We start from the raw sequence: 13,424 nt of genomic DNA, 5'->3' as shown, positions 1-13,424 counted from the left end.
AATCCTAATGCCCTCAAATCACTCTCTCTTCCCCCAGCACAGCCCTTCAGAGAGCAGGAGGGCGGGAGAGAGGAAGGGTGTCCCCTTAAACCTGTCCTTCTGAAGGACAAACACCTGAGTTTCTTAGGGCTTCTTTCCTTCTGTGACTTGCCCCAATTTCATCTGTAAAATGGGGGTAATAATAGTACCTACCTGTGAGAGTCTGTGAAACTTAAAGTAGTTCGTCTATCTAAAGCACTCAGAATAGTGCCTGACACATAGTAAGGGCTCAACAAATGTCAGCTACTCATATGATTACTATGCTAAGACCACCTTCCTATGGAAGTGCTCACAGTTCTTGAAGTCTTTCTGATAGTGAGGACTCAGAATTCTGACAGGTCCTATCAACCCCTCCTGACCAATGCCAAGTTCAGGACACTGCTATAAAGTCTGTATAGCTCAGCACTGCCATTTACTGTATGTGTGACTGTGGGCAAGTTATAGAACTTCCCTATGCCTTCGTTTCCTCTGATCTATAATATAGGGATAATAATAGTACTTACCATGCAGTAAAGCACTTACAAGAGTACCTGACACATAGTAGGTGCTCAATAAATATGAGCTATATTTATTTGGACACTGGACTTTGAATAAGATAGTCTCACTTCCTCATTTTTTTTTTCTCTTTCTTTCCTTTCCCCTCTCTTCCTTTTTTCTTTAGCAGCCACATTATTCTAGCACATTAACTTAAGCTTGTGGTCAACTCCTCCCAATTCCCATCTTTTTTTAAACTAATATTTAAATAGTTCTGGATCACAGAGCCTCTTTTCCTTTCTTCTGCTTTCTCTTCTACAGATTTCTTTCTTCTACCATCGGAACCTTTGCACAGTGTGCCCGGCTATGTGTGGGTCCAGGCTTTGAGGGGCTGGCAGGACAGTGCCATGGGAAGAGAGACCTGCGTTCAAATTCTTCCTCCACCATTTATTATCTGTGTGATGCAGATGAAGAAAACCTATTTTCCCCATCTGTAAAATGGGATTTAGAATCCTCCCCTCGAGGCGGCAGTGAGGATTAAAAGTTAAGTGCCAATAATACAATGTCCTTTCTTATCCCCAAAGTTATGGGTAAAGGCCAAACATATAGATTGGGTAAAGGCCTTTCAACGCGGATATTAAAAAGTGTCTCCTCTCACTCCCTTCCTTACCCCAACAGGGTTCCCAGGAAACCTGAGGCCCCGAAATGCTCTGTCAGATCGTGCCTTCTTCTAGGCTCTCCCAACCTGGAGGTACTGGAGGCTGGGGTCCTTCCCAGTCCTGAAACTCAGATCCAGAGCCTTTCAGACAAATAGGAAGCCATTGCTCCTATTCTGTAGGTGAAGCTACTGAGGCTGGTGCCTTCCCCAATATTGCACAGCTGGACAGTGGAGGAAAGAGGGGGGCACGCCTCTGGGTTCCCTGGGCATTGGGCCTGCTGGCCCCCACCCTGCCTGTCCTCAAGGTTCTTGGCCCTCTGGGAGCCTCTGAGAGACAAAGGGTGCTGCCATCCAGAGCACAGAAGCAATCCCTGCACATCTTGAAGAGCCCCGCCACTTCCTTGCCCTTCAGGTCTTCCCACTCTGCCCATTCTGGCCAAGCCCTGGCCTGGCCCCTTATCTTCAGGGGAGCTACTCCCCACCTTGCCCCATCCCCAATGGCTGTGGCCTAGGGAGTCTTTGAACAGAAAGCCCCACCATTCTGGAAACTGATTTCCACCTAAAAAGCTGTGTACTAGCAGCTGAGAGGAGGGCAGAGGGTTTGAAAAGGTCCTTGAAGGGAGACAAGCCTCCTGTGCCAACTGGGATCAGTGTGGACACCCGCTTAGAGAACAGTCTACAGAGAGCAGGGGAGAAAGTAGAGGGTGATCTTCAAACTTTCTGCGGGGCATTGATGGGGGTCACCAAATGACTGCCTTTCTCCTTGAAGGTTTCATGTCCTGGCGTCCTTCCGGGTCCCAGACCTCAGTGAGTAGTGAGTGTGGATGGGATGCACAAGGCCTGTGCTGGCCTCTTCCATGAAATTCTCTTAGCACAGCTGGAGCCGTGTCCTGAGATGCCTGAGAGAATTGCAGGTGCCTAGGGAGAGTTGCAGGGAGAGAGAAGGCCTGGCATAAAGCTGCAGTGCCCTGCAGGATACCGCCCCCAGGGGCAGGAAAGCCAAGCCTCTCTGATGGGAGACCTAGTCTCTCTCCCTGGTTGGAAACACACAGGGATCTTTGGAGCGAGGAAGGCCACTGGCGTAGCCACCATTTTGAAAAGGCTCAGAATCTACAGGGAAGTGTAAGAGGGTCTCAGCCTGGTGGCCATACGGTCCCTGGAAAGCAGACCCCCAGCACACTGCCAGAGGTTCTCAGTATTTGTTTGGTGGTGGAGGGGGAGGACAAAGGATAGGGGAGGAGGGGCTGTCCCCTTGAAGAGCGAGGCCAGGGGCGCTGCCGAGAGGCTGAGATCTAGACTGGGGAAGGGTCTCTACCTGGGAGCCAGGAGGTGCCCTCCCTCCCCCCCAGCCAGCCTCTGAGGAAAACTGTCTTCAAAATGCTTTAAAATGGTCATGAGTGAGCTCTCGCCAAGGAAGATCGATGTTGTTATCTGCACTTACAGATGACGAGCAGGGGCTCTAACGTCTTACTCACGTCCACAGAACAAGTAGGGCAGCATGGTCAGGGGGAGAGGCCGGGGGAGTTAAGAGGGCAAGCTCCCAACACCGAGACTCATCGAAGGCCCCAGAAGGGACCCAGGGCAGGAGCCAGGAAACCTGGGCCTTTGTGTGTGCTCTGCCAGGAGCTCCCTGCACATCCTTGGGCCAGTCGCTGCACCTATCTATAAAAAGGGAGAGGTCTGGACCAGAACTTTCTTACTCTGACCGTTTACCTTTTCCTTGAGAGAGCCCGAGAAAAGGGTTTCTTTGTGAGGAGCGGCCGGGGGCACACTGAGGAACTGCAGCTTTCTGGCGAGAGTCCTGCACCCTGGGCAGTGGCAGCGGGGAGGGCTTCTCCAGCTCAAGGTGGAGTTCAGGTCAGGCTCCACAGAGTCAGGAAGAACATGTCTTTGGGAAGGCGTTGAAGCCTCTTAGGAAAGGTGGGCGGCTGTCTGGGGGGCAGCCGACTGATGTCTGACCTTGGCCAGGTTCTCCCTGTGCAGCCCCTTCCCTTTACAGGCAGGAAGCCGAGACAGGGAGGGGAAGGGATTTGTCCAATTCACAGGGCTAGGTAGGGTTGTTACAGGGATTAAATGAGTTCTGTCTAACGTGCTTAGGCACTACCTGGTACCACTATGCTCTCTGTGTCTGTTAAATAAAAATAACCAAGTGGCTGGCCTAAAACTTAAGGCAAACTCAGGCTGGACTTTCAAATTTAGAAAACAAAATCTGTCTTGAACCTTGACCCCAGGAGTGCTGGGCCCCAGAGCGCCTGATTCTGTGGATCAGGGGGTGGGACTGAGAGTTCGCAGGTCTTACCAGTCCCCCAGTGATGTCAGTGCTGCTGGTCCAGAGACCCCTCTTTGAGAACCACGGACTCTGCAGAATGAATTGCTAAGGGTGTAATTCCTGGCATTGGTGAGGGAAAAATTGGGAGACGACAGGTTCCTTCATCCTCTCCCAGGTACGCGGGCCACCCCAGGGCAGAGCTGCTGTTTAGGGGTCTGCAGCAGCGGAGCTTCAGCGCATGCGTCAATTCCTCTGGGCTGCACCTGTGCCCATCTAGCGCCTCAGTCTAGCTTTCAACCAGAGGGGTAGCCCCGCCTCTTCTCAGGTGGAAAGGACTGACACCCAGCCTATAGGAGGCCTGTGCGGTGAGAAGAAATCAAACACCAACCAGGCAGGTGAAACCAATGCATTCTTTATTGCAGACTGAAGCTAAGGGCTCACACTGTGGGCTCTGACCTGGGGCTTCTCTGCTGGCCCAACCTTTCCCAGAGAGGCCAGGGCAAACTCCCCAAGCAGAGTAGAAAACAGCTTCCAGAAACAACCCCTCCTAAGGGCCTGAGATGAAGACCTGGGGAAGTAGCAGCTTGGTATTTGGGGTTAACCAGAAAGAGGCAGGCCAGAGGGCCAGGCAAACGTGGCCCTCATTTCCTGGTGACTCCAGGTCACTCCCTTAGCTGGGAGAGTCACACAGGCTCTGAAAAAATCTAAAAGGCCCGGGTGGGGGTGGAGGGGCTGCTTTATGGAGGGGGACGGGCACAGACTCAGCATTGGGGGAACGCTGAGCAACTCCACCCTTCACTCCCAGGACATCCCCAGGGCCACCCTAGGCCCTTGCTTCTCAAACAGTAAAGTGCTTGGAGGGATCCCCTGGGGATCTTCGGGAGGGCAGGCTCTGATTCCTGGGTCTGGGATTGGGCCTGGGGTCCTGAATTCCTAACAAGCTCCCGTGGAGGCTGATGCCGCTGGCCCACAAACCACACCAAGTTGCAAGGCTCTGGCCACGCAATGCCTTTTTGCTTATCAGGCAAATGCACCCCTTCTTCAAAGAGGAGAGACCCCACTCCAGGACACAGGTTGAGTGGGTGGCCCAGGCCAGGCTGGGCTAGACTGCAGCCCTCTTGTGTCCCCTGCTGAGCTCAGTAGCCCTAGAGATTTCATCAGGCCTCCTCGCCCTGAAAACCCTTTTCCCAGAGCTTGACCACCCAGGCTTCAGAGATAAACAGAGTGAACAAGGCATCTCTTGGGACACCAAATTCTCAAGTGCTTGGTCACGGGCCTACAATCTACGTACAATCTACGTCAGTTCTGGGCAAGAGACAGGAGGTCTGGGCAGGGCAGCCTCAGGGCTGGGGAAGGGGAAGGAAATGGGAGTGTTCTGAGAAAGGACTAGTGCTGAGTGGTGATCTGAGCTCTGAACGGCTTAACTCTAGTTGTATAAGAGTGGCCACTTGTCCATGGATGTAGAATCTGGGTGGCCTATTTGTCCCAAGTCCTGGGGCCCCAGGTGTCTCCCACAGACTCGGACAGAAGTCCAGACCAGGTGGGCTCTGATCTGCTTGCTCCACAGATGAGACGGTGGGAGGTAGATACCTGCAGAATCAGGAGGTCAGGGGTTTGCCAAACCACAGGTGTTGTTACAGGAAGCAAGAGCTCCATGCCCTCAACCTGGTAGAGCCACTGGTTGTCCCTGTTTGCCAGTCCTGTCCCTGTGTTAGCACTGAAAGTTCTGTGTCCTGAGCAAACAGGGATGGTCAGTCACCCTATTGCCTGACCAGACCCTCGACTCCAGGCTGAGAGTCTAGAAATGGCTAGGTCATCAGGGCTTTGCGTGGTGGCCTGGGAGCTGGCCGGCTACAAATCCAATGGTCCACAGTGCCTTCTGCCTCTGGGTGAACAAGTGACAAGGCAGCCAGACTGCTGCCAGAGGGAGACTGTGTGGAGGAAGGCCCAGGCGCAAGTGGCTTTGTTTCTCTGGGCCATTCTCCTGCAGCTCCAGGGGTGAGGCCAGGCATAGCTGGTCACTCCGGAGGGAGGGAGGGTGCACTCAGATCTTCCCGCCCTAGCAATTTCTTAATCATGAGGAAGAACAGAGCCAACTTGATCTGCTCCCCAGTCTCCTGGCCTGTTGGTCCTTGGGCTCGTTTGTAAACATTGCCAGCCCAGCTGCAGCATCCGCACTCTCTCGGCAGCTTTCCCACAACTCCTGGTTCAGGCTCCTGCCCATCCAGGGACCCATGAGGCTGGGGGTGGGGCGCTGTGAAGGGCCTCAGCAGGTTGGTTCTCAGGAAGCAATAAATAGATGCACGTTGTCTTCTATTCCTCTCAGGGCAGCGACTGGCTCTCAGCACTACAAGCAAGGCCTCAACCCATAAGGGCCCAGGAAATGCTCAGCGATGCTCAGCTGTGAGCTCAGAAGGTACTGAGGATTTGAAGGGAACCGGGAGGCATGTGTTTCCTAAAAAGCCTCCAAGGAGCTCAAAGGAGGCAAGGGCCCACTGCCACCACCCTTCCCCCAAACTATAAGACTCAGAGAGGGTGGGGGTCTGCCCGAGTTTGCACAGGGACTGTGAATGCCCAGAGTCCAGGCTGTAGCCCCCACCGCCCCTCTCCCCTCTGGGCATTCCACGGCCCACTACTGCTCTAAGCTATCTATCCTGGACCGCTGCACCCCCTCCCACCATGCACCGTTTGGCCCACCCACCCCTAGCCCCCCAAGCTTGGCTTCCCATGGTCCCTGGGACTCCCTCCCTCAGGGTGCCAGGCCAGGTAGCCTCTGTCCCTTGCTGGGTGGGCATGAGGACGGAGGCCTAAGGTGGAGGGGCCCGTGCACCCTCCGGAGACATGAGCATGTCAAACTTGATGAGAGGCGGGGCGATGACGCGCACCTCGGCGTTCAGTGGGTTGAAGCGGAGGTTGATGCTGCGTAAGGCGGGCATGTCGGCCAGCTTCTCCACGGGCACATCTGTTGGGGAGAGAGGGATAGGTTAGGGGGCCAGGGGCCAAGAAGGACGATGGAACAGGAAGATGCTGACACTCGGTGGGAGCAGCTCTCCATCACCCACCACACGTGGGCTCAGCTCCGGGCGCCCAGCCTTGGGCATGACAACCACATGCAGAAAAGGGTCCTAAAAAATAGAATTAACATAGGATTTCTTTATCCTAGCAATTCTACTCCTGGGTAGAACTGAGAAAATTGCTGACAGGTCCTCGAATACTTGTGCACAAATATACACAGCACTATTCACCATAGCCAAGTGCCCCCAACAGATGAATGGGGAAACAAAACGTGGGGACTCGCTTTAAGAGCATGCGAATACCCCGCTGCTCATCAACACTGAGCATCCCCTGCCCCCAGATCTAACATCCGCTGATGACTCTTGCCTGATCTGCTCTTTATGGTGGTTACAAAATTACCATTTTCCAACTCTAGCAATACTTTAAGGAAGAGCCTTCCCTTCTCTCCTATCTACCTATTTATTATCAATATGGACTCCTATGTTTCTTAAAATTCATTATTGTTTTAATTATCTCAGTGCTCAAATCATCCCCGATTTGGCCAGAAGGAGTCCCTTCCTTCTGGCTCTGGCCACTTTGGACCTGCCCCCAGCAATTTTTGGACACACTTCCTTTCTTTCCAGTAAGGCCCACCTCGAGCCTTCACAGTCCTAGTGTCAGCGGTCAGGAAGTCCTGGTTCCTTTCGGCGGGGAAGGGTATCAGCGCCCTTCTAATGGTGCCGGTGACTAAACCATATTCACAGCTCACCCTCAAGGCCCTGTGTATGTCTGAGCTATTTGCTTTTGACTGCTGCCTAGAACATCATGCTGTGTCACACCATACCCTCCCTCTCTATTCTGCCAGCAATGGACACCCAGGTGGCCTCCATCTGTCTTTAAGGGCAGGGGTGACAGTGTCTTTGGAGGTATGCCCAGAAGCAGGGTTGAAAGCTCCATCAAAGGCTACCGTGTGCATACTTGTGTGCATACTTGTCGGATTGCTCTCGAAAGCTGCCAAGTCAACCAGAAACTCCAGTCACCCTGTTGCCCCAGGGCTTTCCAAAGAGGCTGCCTGGGCCTTCCCACCCCCACCTCCAGGCTGATCAAGCCCCTGACCTTTAGTGAGGGTTCTGCAGTATCCTTCCCTTCCAAGCCTTAGAGCCCTGCAGAAAGCGGCGGGTAGTGCTGAAGGCGGTGAGGACAGCCCACGCTAGGCTGTGCTCTCTACCCTTTGGAAAGAATCCCCTCCCCCCGGGCTTGGTAACTGGGATGCATTTACCCCACTAACTCTACCCCCATGGCTGTGGGGACAGGGAAGGGGAGGTCATTAGCTCAGGGCAGTTCCTCGTATGTGCGTGTCATTCAAGTTTATAAAGCACTTCCATTCGATCCTCCCCACAGCCTTGGGGCAGAGCAGCATTCCACGGCCTACAATTGCCTCATCTCTAAAGTGCCCCTCTGCCCACTTTACAGATGAGGAAACTGAGGTTCAGGAAAGACTGACACTGAAGGACACATAGCTATGAGCAGCAGAGCTGGCCCTGGTTTGCTGCCTCCTGCTTCATAGCAAGCTCCACAATATCCCTGCCCAGCTGGGTCAGGTAGGGGTGGGACAGGAGAAAGCAGCCCAAAGGCTCCAACAGGAGCTGGCAGGTGACTGGGCACCCAGGGGCGTCCCCAGGGGCCTCTTCTCCCCAGGGCTGCAGCCCAAGAGGTTCCCAGCGGGATGGGAGTTTTCAGAGATTTGGGCCTTTGGGATCTTTGTGTTTGGTCAAATTTTATTGTTGCTAGTGTTTTTGTTTGCTTATTTAACACGTATTGAGCGCTTGCTGACTTAAACTCTTTATGTTGAATTTTTTAATCCTCACAACAGCCATGTGAGTTGAGGACTATTATCGCCATTTTATAAATGAGGAAAATGAAGAGCACAGAGGCTAGGTAACTGGCCAAGGTCGCAGGGCCAGGAAGTGCCGGAACCAGGACATGCAGACGGGCTGGCCGGCTCAGCGTCGGGGCTCCTCACGCTACCTCCCATCCAGCCCTGCAGCCTGGCACGCCTCCCGCCGACCAGCTCTGGGACCCTCCCAGGGGTCCTGTCAGTAATGGGAGAGAGAAAACGGTCTTCGGCCGGGCTCCCTGGGACCCAGGAGTGTCTGGCTTCCTTGACCAGGATGCTCACAGTTCTCTGGGCCCCCCAACCAAGAACAGCTCCCTCCACCGCCCAGCCCGGGGACCCCACCTCCAAGAGAAGTTAGGGGCACATGGCAGGTGTCACAGAACCTCTGATCTCTCTCATGTCCCCATGACAAGAATTTCCTTGCTGATCTGCTGTGAGGAAAAACGTTTCCTGCTGTGAGGAAAAGGGTTTCCTGGTCTCAGATTGGTTCCGGAAACTTCCATGCCTCCTGATCCTGCTCTGGGTCACAGTGCAGAAGAGAACCTGTCCCTTACTGTCCGTGACAACACTTGTGAAACTTGTTGCTCAGCAACCACCACCACCATCTTCCTCAGGTGAGCACCCCCTACATCCTCCATTTCCCGTGATCCTAGGCAGGGAGAGGTGGTTCAGATGCTGAACAGGGCTGGCTTATCCAGTGACTGACTGTGTTGGCCTAGGCAGCATCTCTGAACATCAGTTTTCTCACCTGTAAAATGGGGGCCCCTCTGCTCACCTCGCAGGGAGACCACGAGAAATCACCAAAATGACTGTATGCAGCATGCCAGGGCAAAGCTCCAGCAACACACACTTGACAAGCATTGGACCCGCTGCTCCCTAGCGCTAGTCTGGTGTTGGCACCAAACACACCAGCCGAGCGCCACCACAGTCCTCGAGGACGCGTACGAGCTCCTGAGCATGCAGACGCCTGCCACGAACCTTGGCAGCAATACACCTCAGCCTGAGTTTGGCACTGAAATGACCTGGGTATGAGATCATGTGGAAAGGGAAGCAGTGTTGAGCTTCAGATTTCCCCGAAAGCGCTACAGCTCCTGAGCCCCTCCCCACCACTCACAGGAGGTCAGAAGCCCCAGATGTGGCCCCTGCTAGGAGCTGAGAGAGCCAGCCAGAAGGACCATCAAAGTACTCATATTCATGGGTTGCTGGCCAGGGGATGTGCAGGTCGTGGAAACTGAGGCACAGTGGGAGGAAGCAACTTTGGCCCAAAACACCCGGCCACTGGGCAGCCAGGCTGATGATGGGACAGAGGACACTTGCTTAGACCAGAACAGAGCGATATGCAAGAGTCCCGGGGCCCTGTGAACAGGGAGCCAAACCCTTGCCCAGGAGTGCAACCTCCTTTCTCACCTCGGGGTGACCTGGCTCTAAGCTCCCTGAGGACCTGGTTCTGTTTATTTGACAGTGGCCCAGTCCCCCTGTACACCCTGAGAACACTCTTAAGCTCCTGAAGGCAGAGACTTTGTCTTTGAATGCCTAAGGTGTAACACATGTCGGACACAAAAAGACATTCCGGGCAGCTGGGAAGGAGTCGCTAGGCTGGGCCGTGGCTGGGAGCTGGGTCCCAAGCAAGAAGACTGGCTGCAGGATGGCGAGTAGGGCTGGTCAGAACCCTCCACCCTCAGTATCTGAGCACCCCTGATATCTAATCAGGTTCCTCACCCTTCATCACCCGCCAGGTGATGTCTGGTCACCCTGGCCTGCCTTCAGCAAGAGTCCTCTGAGGTCACTTAGCCAGAATCTCCTCTCACCCATGATGTTCTTCCTCTTAGTAATATTCTATCCACTGACCCCCCCCCCCAACCCCCACCCCTTGCTCCTTGGCTATAAACTCCCAAGTGCCCCTGTTGTATTTGTGATCGAGCCTGGTTCTACACTGAGGTCTTTTTTTCTATTATTGCAAGTGTACTGAATAAAATCTGTTTTTACTGCTTTAACTACCATTCAGCTCTGGTTGTTTTTTTTGTTTTGTTTTGTTTTGATAGACTCTAAGGTCACCAAGCCAGTAAGTGGTGCAGGCAGGACAGTTTCTGATCCCAAAGCCCATGTGCTTCATGCCACAACACAGAGGGGCAAGGCCAAGGCCAGATCCAGCCACACTACACTGGCCCCTCAGCCCCCAGAAGGTAATCACAACAGGCAGATTTCACTGAGCAACACATTAAGGGCTGGACCCTGAGCGGTGGGCATCGTAACCTTAACTGTCAATACAGGCTCACTTCAAAGATAGGGGGCCGAGCCTCAGAGCCACTGTCACCTCATCGCCACACCTGCCACTGGGGACCTGTTTCCCCACAGGGGGTTGAACTACAGGGTTGCTGAGACCTTTTCTGTCTTTGAACTCTATGATTCCTCCACCCCTCAGCCATGGCCAGAGGCCTGCAAGGTGGCCGGTATTCATGAGAGTAGGAAGAGGGTCTCCCCGCGATGAGGTTTGCTGGTGTGACACTAAGACCAGCTGCAGCTCAGCCTTGGAGCAAATCCCTGCGACTCCAGGCCTAGAGCCAGCAGCCCTGTTTGACTTCTCGGTTTGTCGTTTCCACATCCGCCACCAAGTGGCCTTTCCAGGTCTGCAGTGCTCTCCAAACTGCCCTGCTGAAGGAGAGCGATGGCCTTCACGGGCGCGGGGCGGGCATTAGGTGTATCTCTTTCCCCGGCTTTAACTGCTAAAGTTGTCTGAGCTGCTTAGGGGAAGGAGCAAGGGAACCACCAGGCTGTCAACGCTGGCAGAATCAACAGCCTGGAGCAGCCAAGCTGGCAAGCCACAAGCCCAAGAAGCCAACCTGCAGTTTTTAGGTAAAGCTTAAGGAAGATAGTTTACATTCGCAGCACCCTGACAAGAGGGGAAGATGGCTAGAGGGTAGAGAGGAGGATATGAAATGATTTTCACTTTGTGGATGAGGAAACTGAGGCTTGGAGAGGTTAAGTAAGCTTCCCAAGGCCACATGGCTCAGAGGGAACAGAAGCCAGGTATCTGGACTTGGGCACACCTGGACAGGAAGAGGAGCCTCAGCTCTCCCCTCTTCCATGGGTCATTCCCTCGTCACCATTCACCGGTGGCCTGCTGATCCTCAAATCCCAGCTCAAAGGCCCCTTCCTCCGACAGTTCCCTCGGTCCCCATCCAAACTCTTACCACACTTTATACCAGTCTTGTATCATGGATCATGCTATGCATATGCAGGCTGTGAAAATGTCCCGCCTTTAAATGAGGTACCTCGCACAGTGCCAACAGGTGCTTAGTAACTATTAACTGGATGAATGAATGGATGGATGAATGAATGGATGAATGGCCTTGTGTCCTGAATTAGATCACAAGTTCTTTCAGGCTCAGGACCACCCTGAGCTGGGTACATAGTAGATCCACCATCAACACAATTTTATTAAACAGCTCTGTGACCACAGTACATTCAAGAGTTAGAGCCCTCTCCCTGGTCTGACCCATTCTGTGAACATCTGCCAGTTGGAACCAGGCCTCTGTGGATCAAGGCTATATGATAGGACACTGGCCCCTTAACACTAGAAATCCAATTTAAGAAATGAAAAATATTGATGAGCAAAAATAAAATAAAATCACCTACATCCCACCATCTAGAACTTATCACTTAATGTGTTAGTATATGGCCTTTCCAATTAATTATTTTTAAAATTAGTATTTCATATTAATTCTTTAATGGACAGGCACATATACACACGTCTGTATTTCAAAAATGGCCTCCTAGGTACTATGTTATAACATGATTTTCTTGATGACACGTTGTAAACATCTTTTCAGGTTACAAGTTGGTGACATTATTATGGCTACAGCTAGACCATGGTACAGAGGGACACACTTTGGCTCCCGTTTCTGTTGTTGGACATTCAGGGTGATTCCAACTTTCTCTATTACAAACAACTGGAGGCTGTGAGTTCACAAGGCATTCCCGGGTCACCTCATCTCTTCTAGCTTATGACTGTAGGAGGCAGGATGTGATGTTCTAGAATTCTTTTATGAAGCTAGAGTAATAGTCCTTTGACTTCCCGACGGCCCTCAAGTGTCTGGTGGTGGTGATGGGCTTAGGTTGCAAGGCCTATTGTCCTGTGTGGACTAAAGCCGCTCTGGCCCACAGTGGGGAAGACGGACCCCAACCTAGAGTAAACACCACAAATTCTGGCACAGGTGGGGCACAGTCTACTGCTTGTTTTTGTCACCTCACAATGCTGCAGCTGGTGACCCCAGGCCCTGGGTGGGCCTTGTCCCCCCAGGTGCAGAAGGACCTAGCCCTCCTGCCTCTGCAGACATCCCAGACTCCAGCCCATGTCTGTGGAAGCTTAAAGTGATCTGCAACAGCAAAATCAGAGTGCGCAGTGCTTGGAATTACTTCACTAAAGTCAGCTTAACCTCCCTTCACTGATCATGAGCACTATTGGCTGGCAGACTTGTTTATGCCTGTGGGGCCAGCTAGAGGCTAAATTTTAAATTAAAAAAAAAACAAAACCCAAACAATCACTTCAGAGCCCTGTTCTTCACACTTGCAGTGCTCTCAGTCTAAATGGGCACTGAGAGGAGGAGATCACTGTCTGAGAAATAAGACCTCCCTTGCAACTGCAAAAGGTAGAAGAAAAGCTCCTAAGATAATGACCAGGAGGGAATGAGTTAGTTAGGGCCCTGCCAGAGAAACCAGATTTGGGGAAGGAAAATGAGTTGAAGGTGAGGTCACTGAAGGTGAGCAAGCGCCTCCCGCAGCATCACCAGTGGCCGCGCTGCGTGGCCCACGCAGGCAGCACTGCGGGCTCCCGAGTGGAAGGTACTGGAGCACAGGCCAGCTCCACTTACACTGGAATCCTTTGGCATAAACATGTACATTGGGAACTGGCCCACTTCTCACTTACTGTCTGTTTCCATTGCCTTTGACTTACTGATAAAGTTCCTCCTGAGAATGCCAGGTGAGTAGGCTGTGCTATGGGAACACCAGGAGACGGGGCCCCGGGCCAAGAGAGCACGGTGCCCAAAAGTCCAAAGGACAGCAGGGTTGGTGGGAAGAGGGGCCCTGAGGGA

General features: G+C 52.9%; 1 protein-coding gene across 1 annotated transcript in view; it reads right to left on the bottom strand.

Annotated features, from left to right (window-relative positions):
• Positions 1-6,166: 6,166 nt before the first annotated feature.
• The window catches only part of LRRC20 (leucine rich repeat containing 20), a 71,316-nt gene continuing 64,058 nt past the window's right edge, over positions 6,167-13,424 (bottom strand). The window contains exon 5 of the mRNA XM_054572666.1: positions 6,167-6,402. Within this exon, the coding sequence (XP_054428641.1) occupies positions 6,248-6,402 (155 nt within the window). The 3' untranslated portion in view covers positions 6,167-6,247. The remainder of the gene's footprint in view (positions 6,403-13,424) is intronic.

The sequence above is a fragment of the Pteronotus mesoamericanus genome, unplaced genomic scaffold, assembly GCF_021234165.1.
Source record: "Pteronotus mesoamericanus isolate MK-2021 breed Mesoamerican mustached bat unplaced genomic scaffold, CSHL_Meso_final contig_24, whole genome shotgun sequence".
NCBI lineage: Eukaryota > Metazoa > Chordata > Mammalia > Chiroptera > Mormoopidae > Pteronotus > Pteronotus mesoamericanus.
This window is presented reverse-complemented; position numbering and strand designations above follow the sequence as displayed.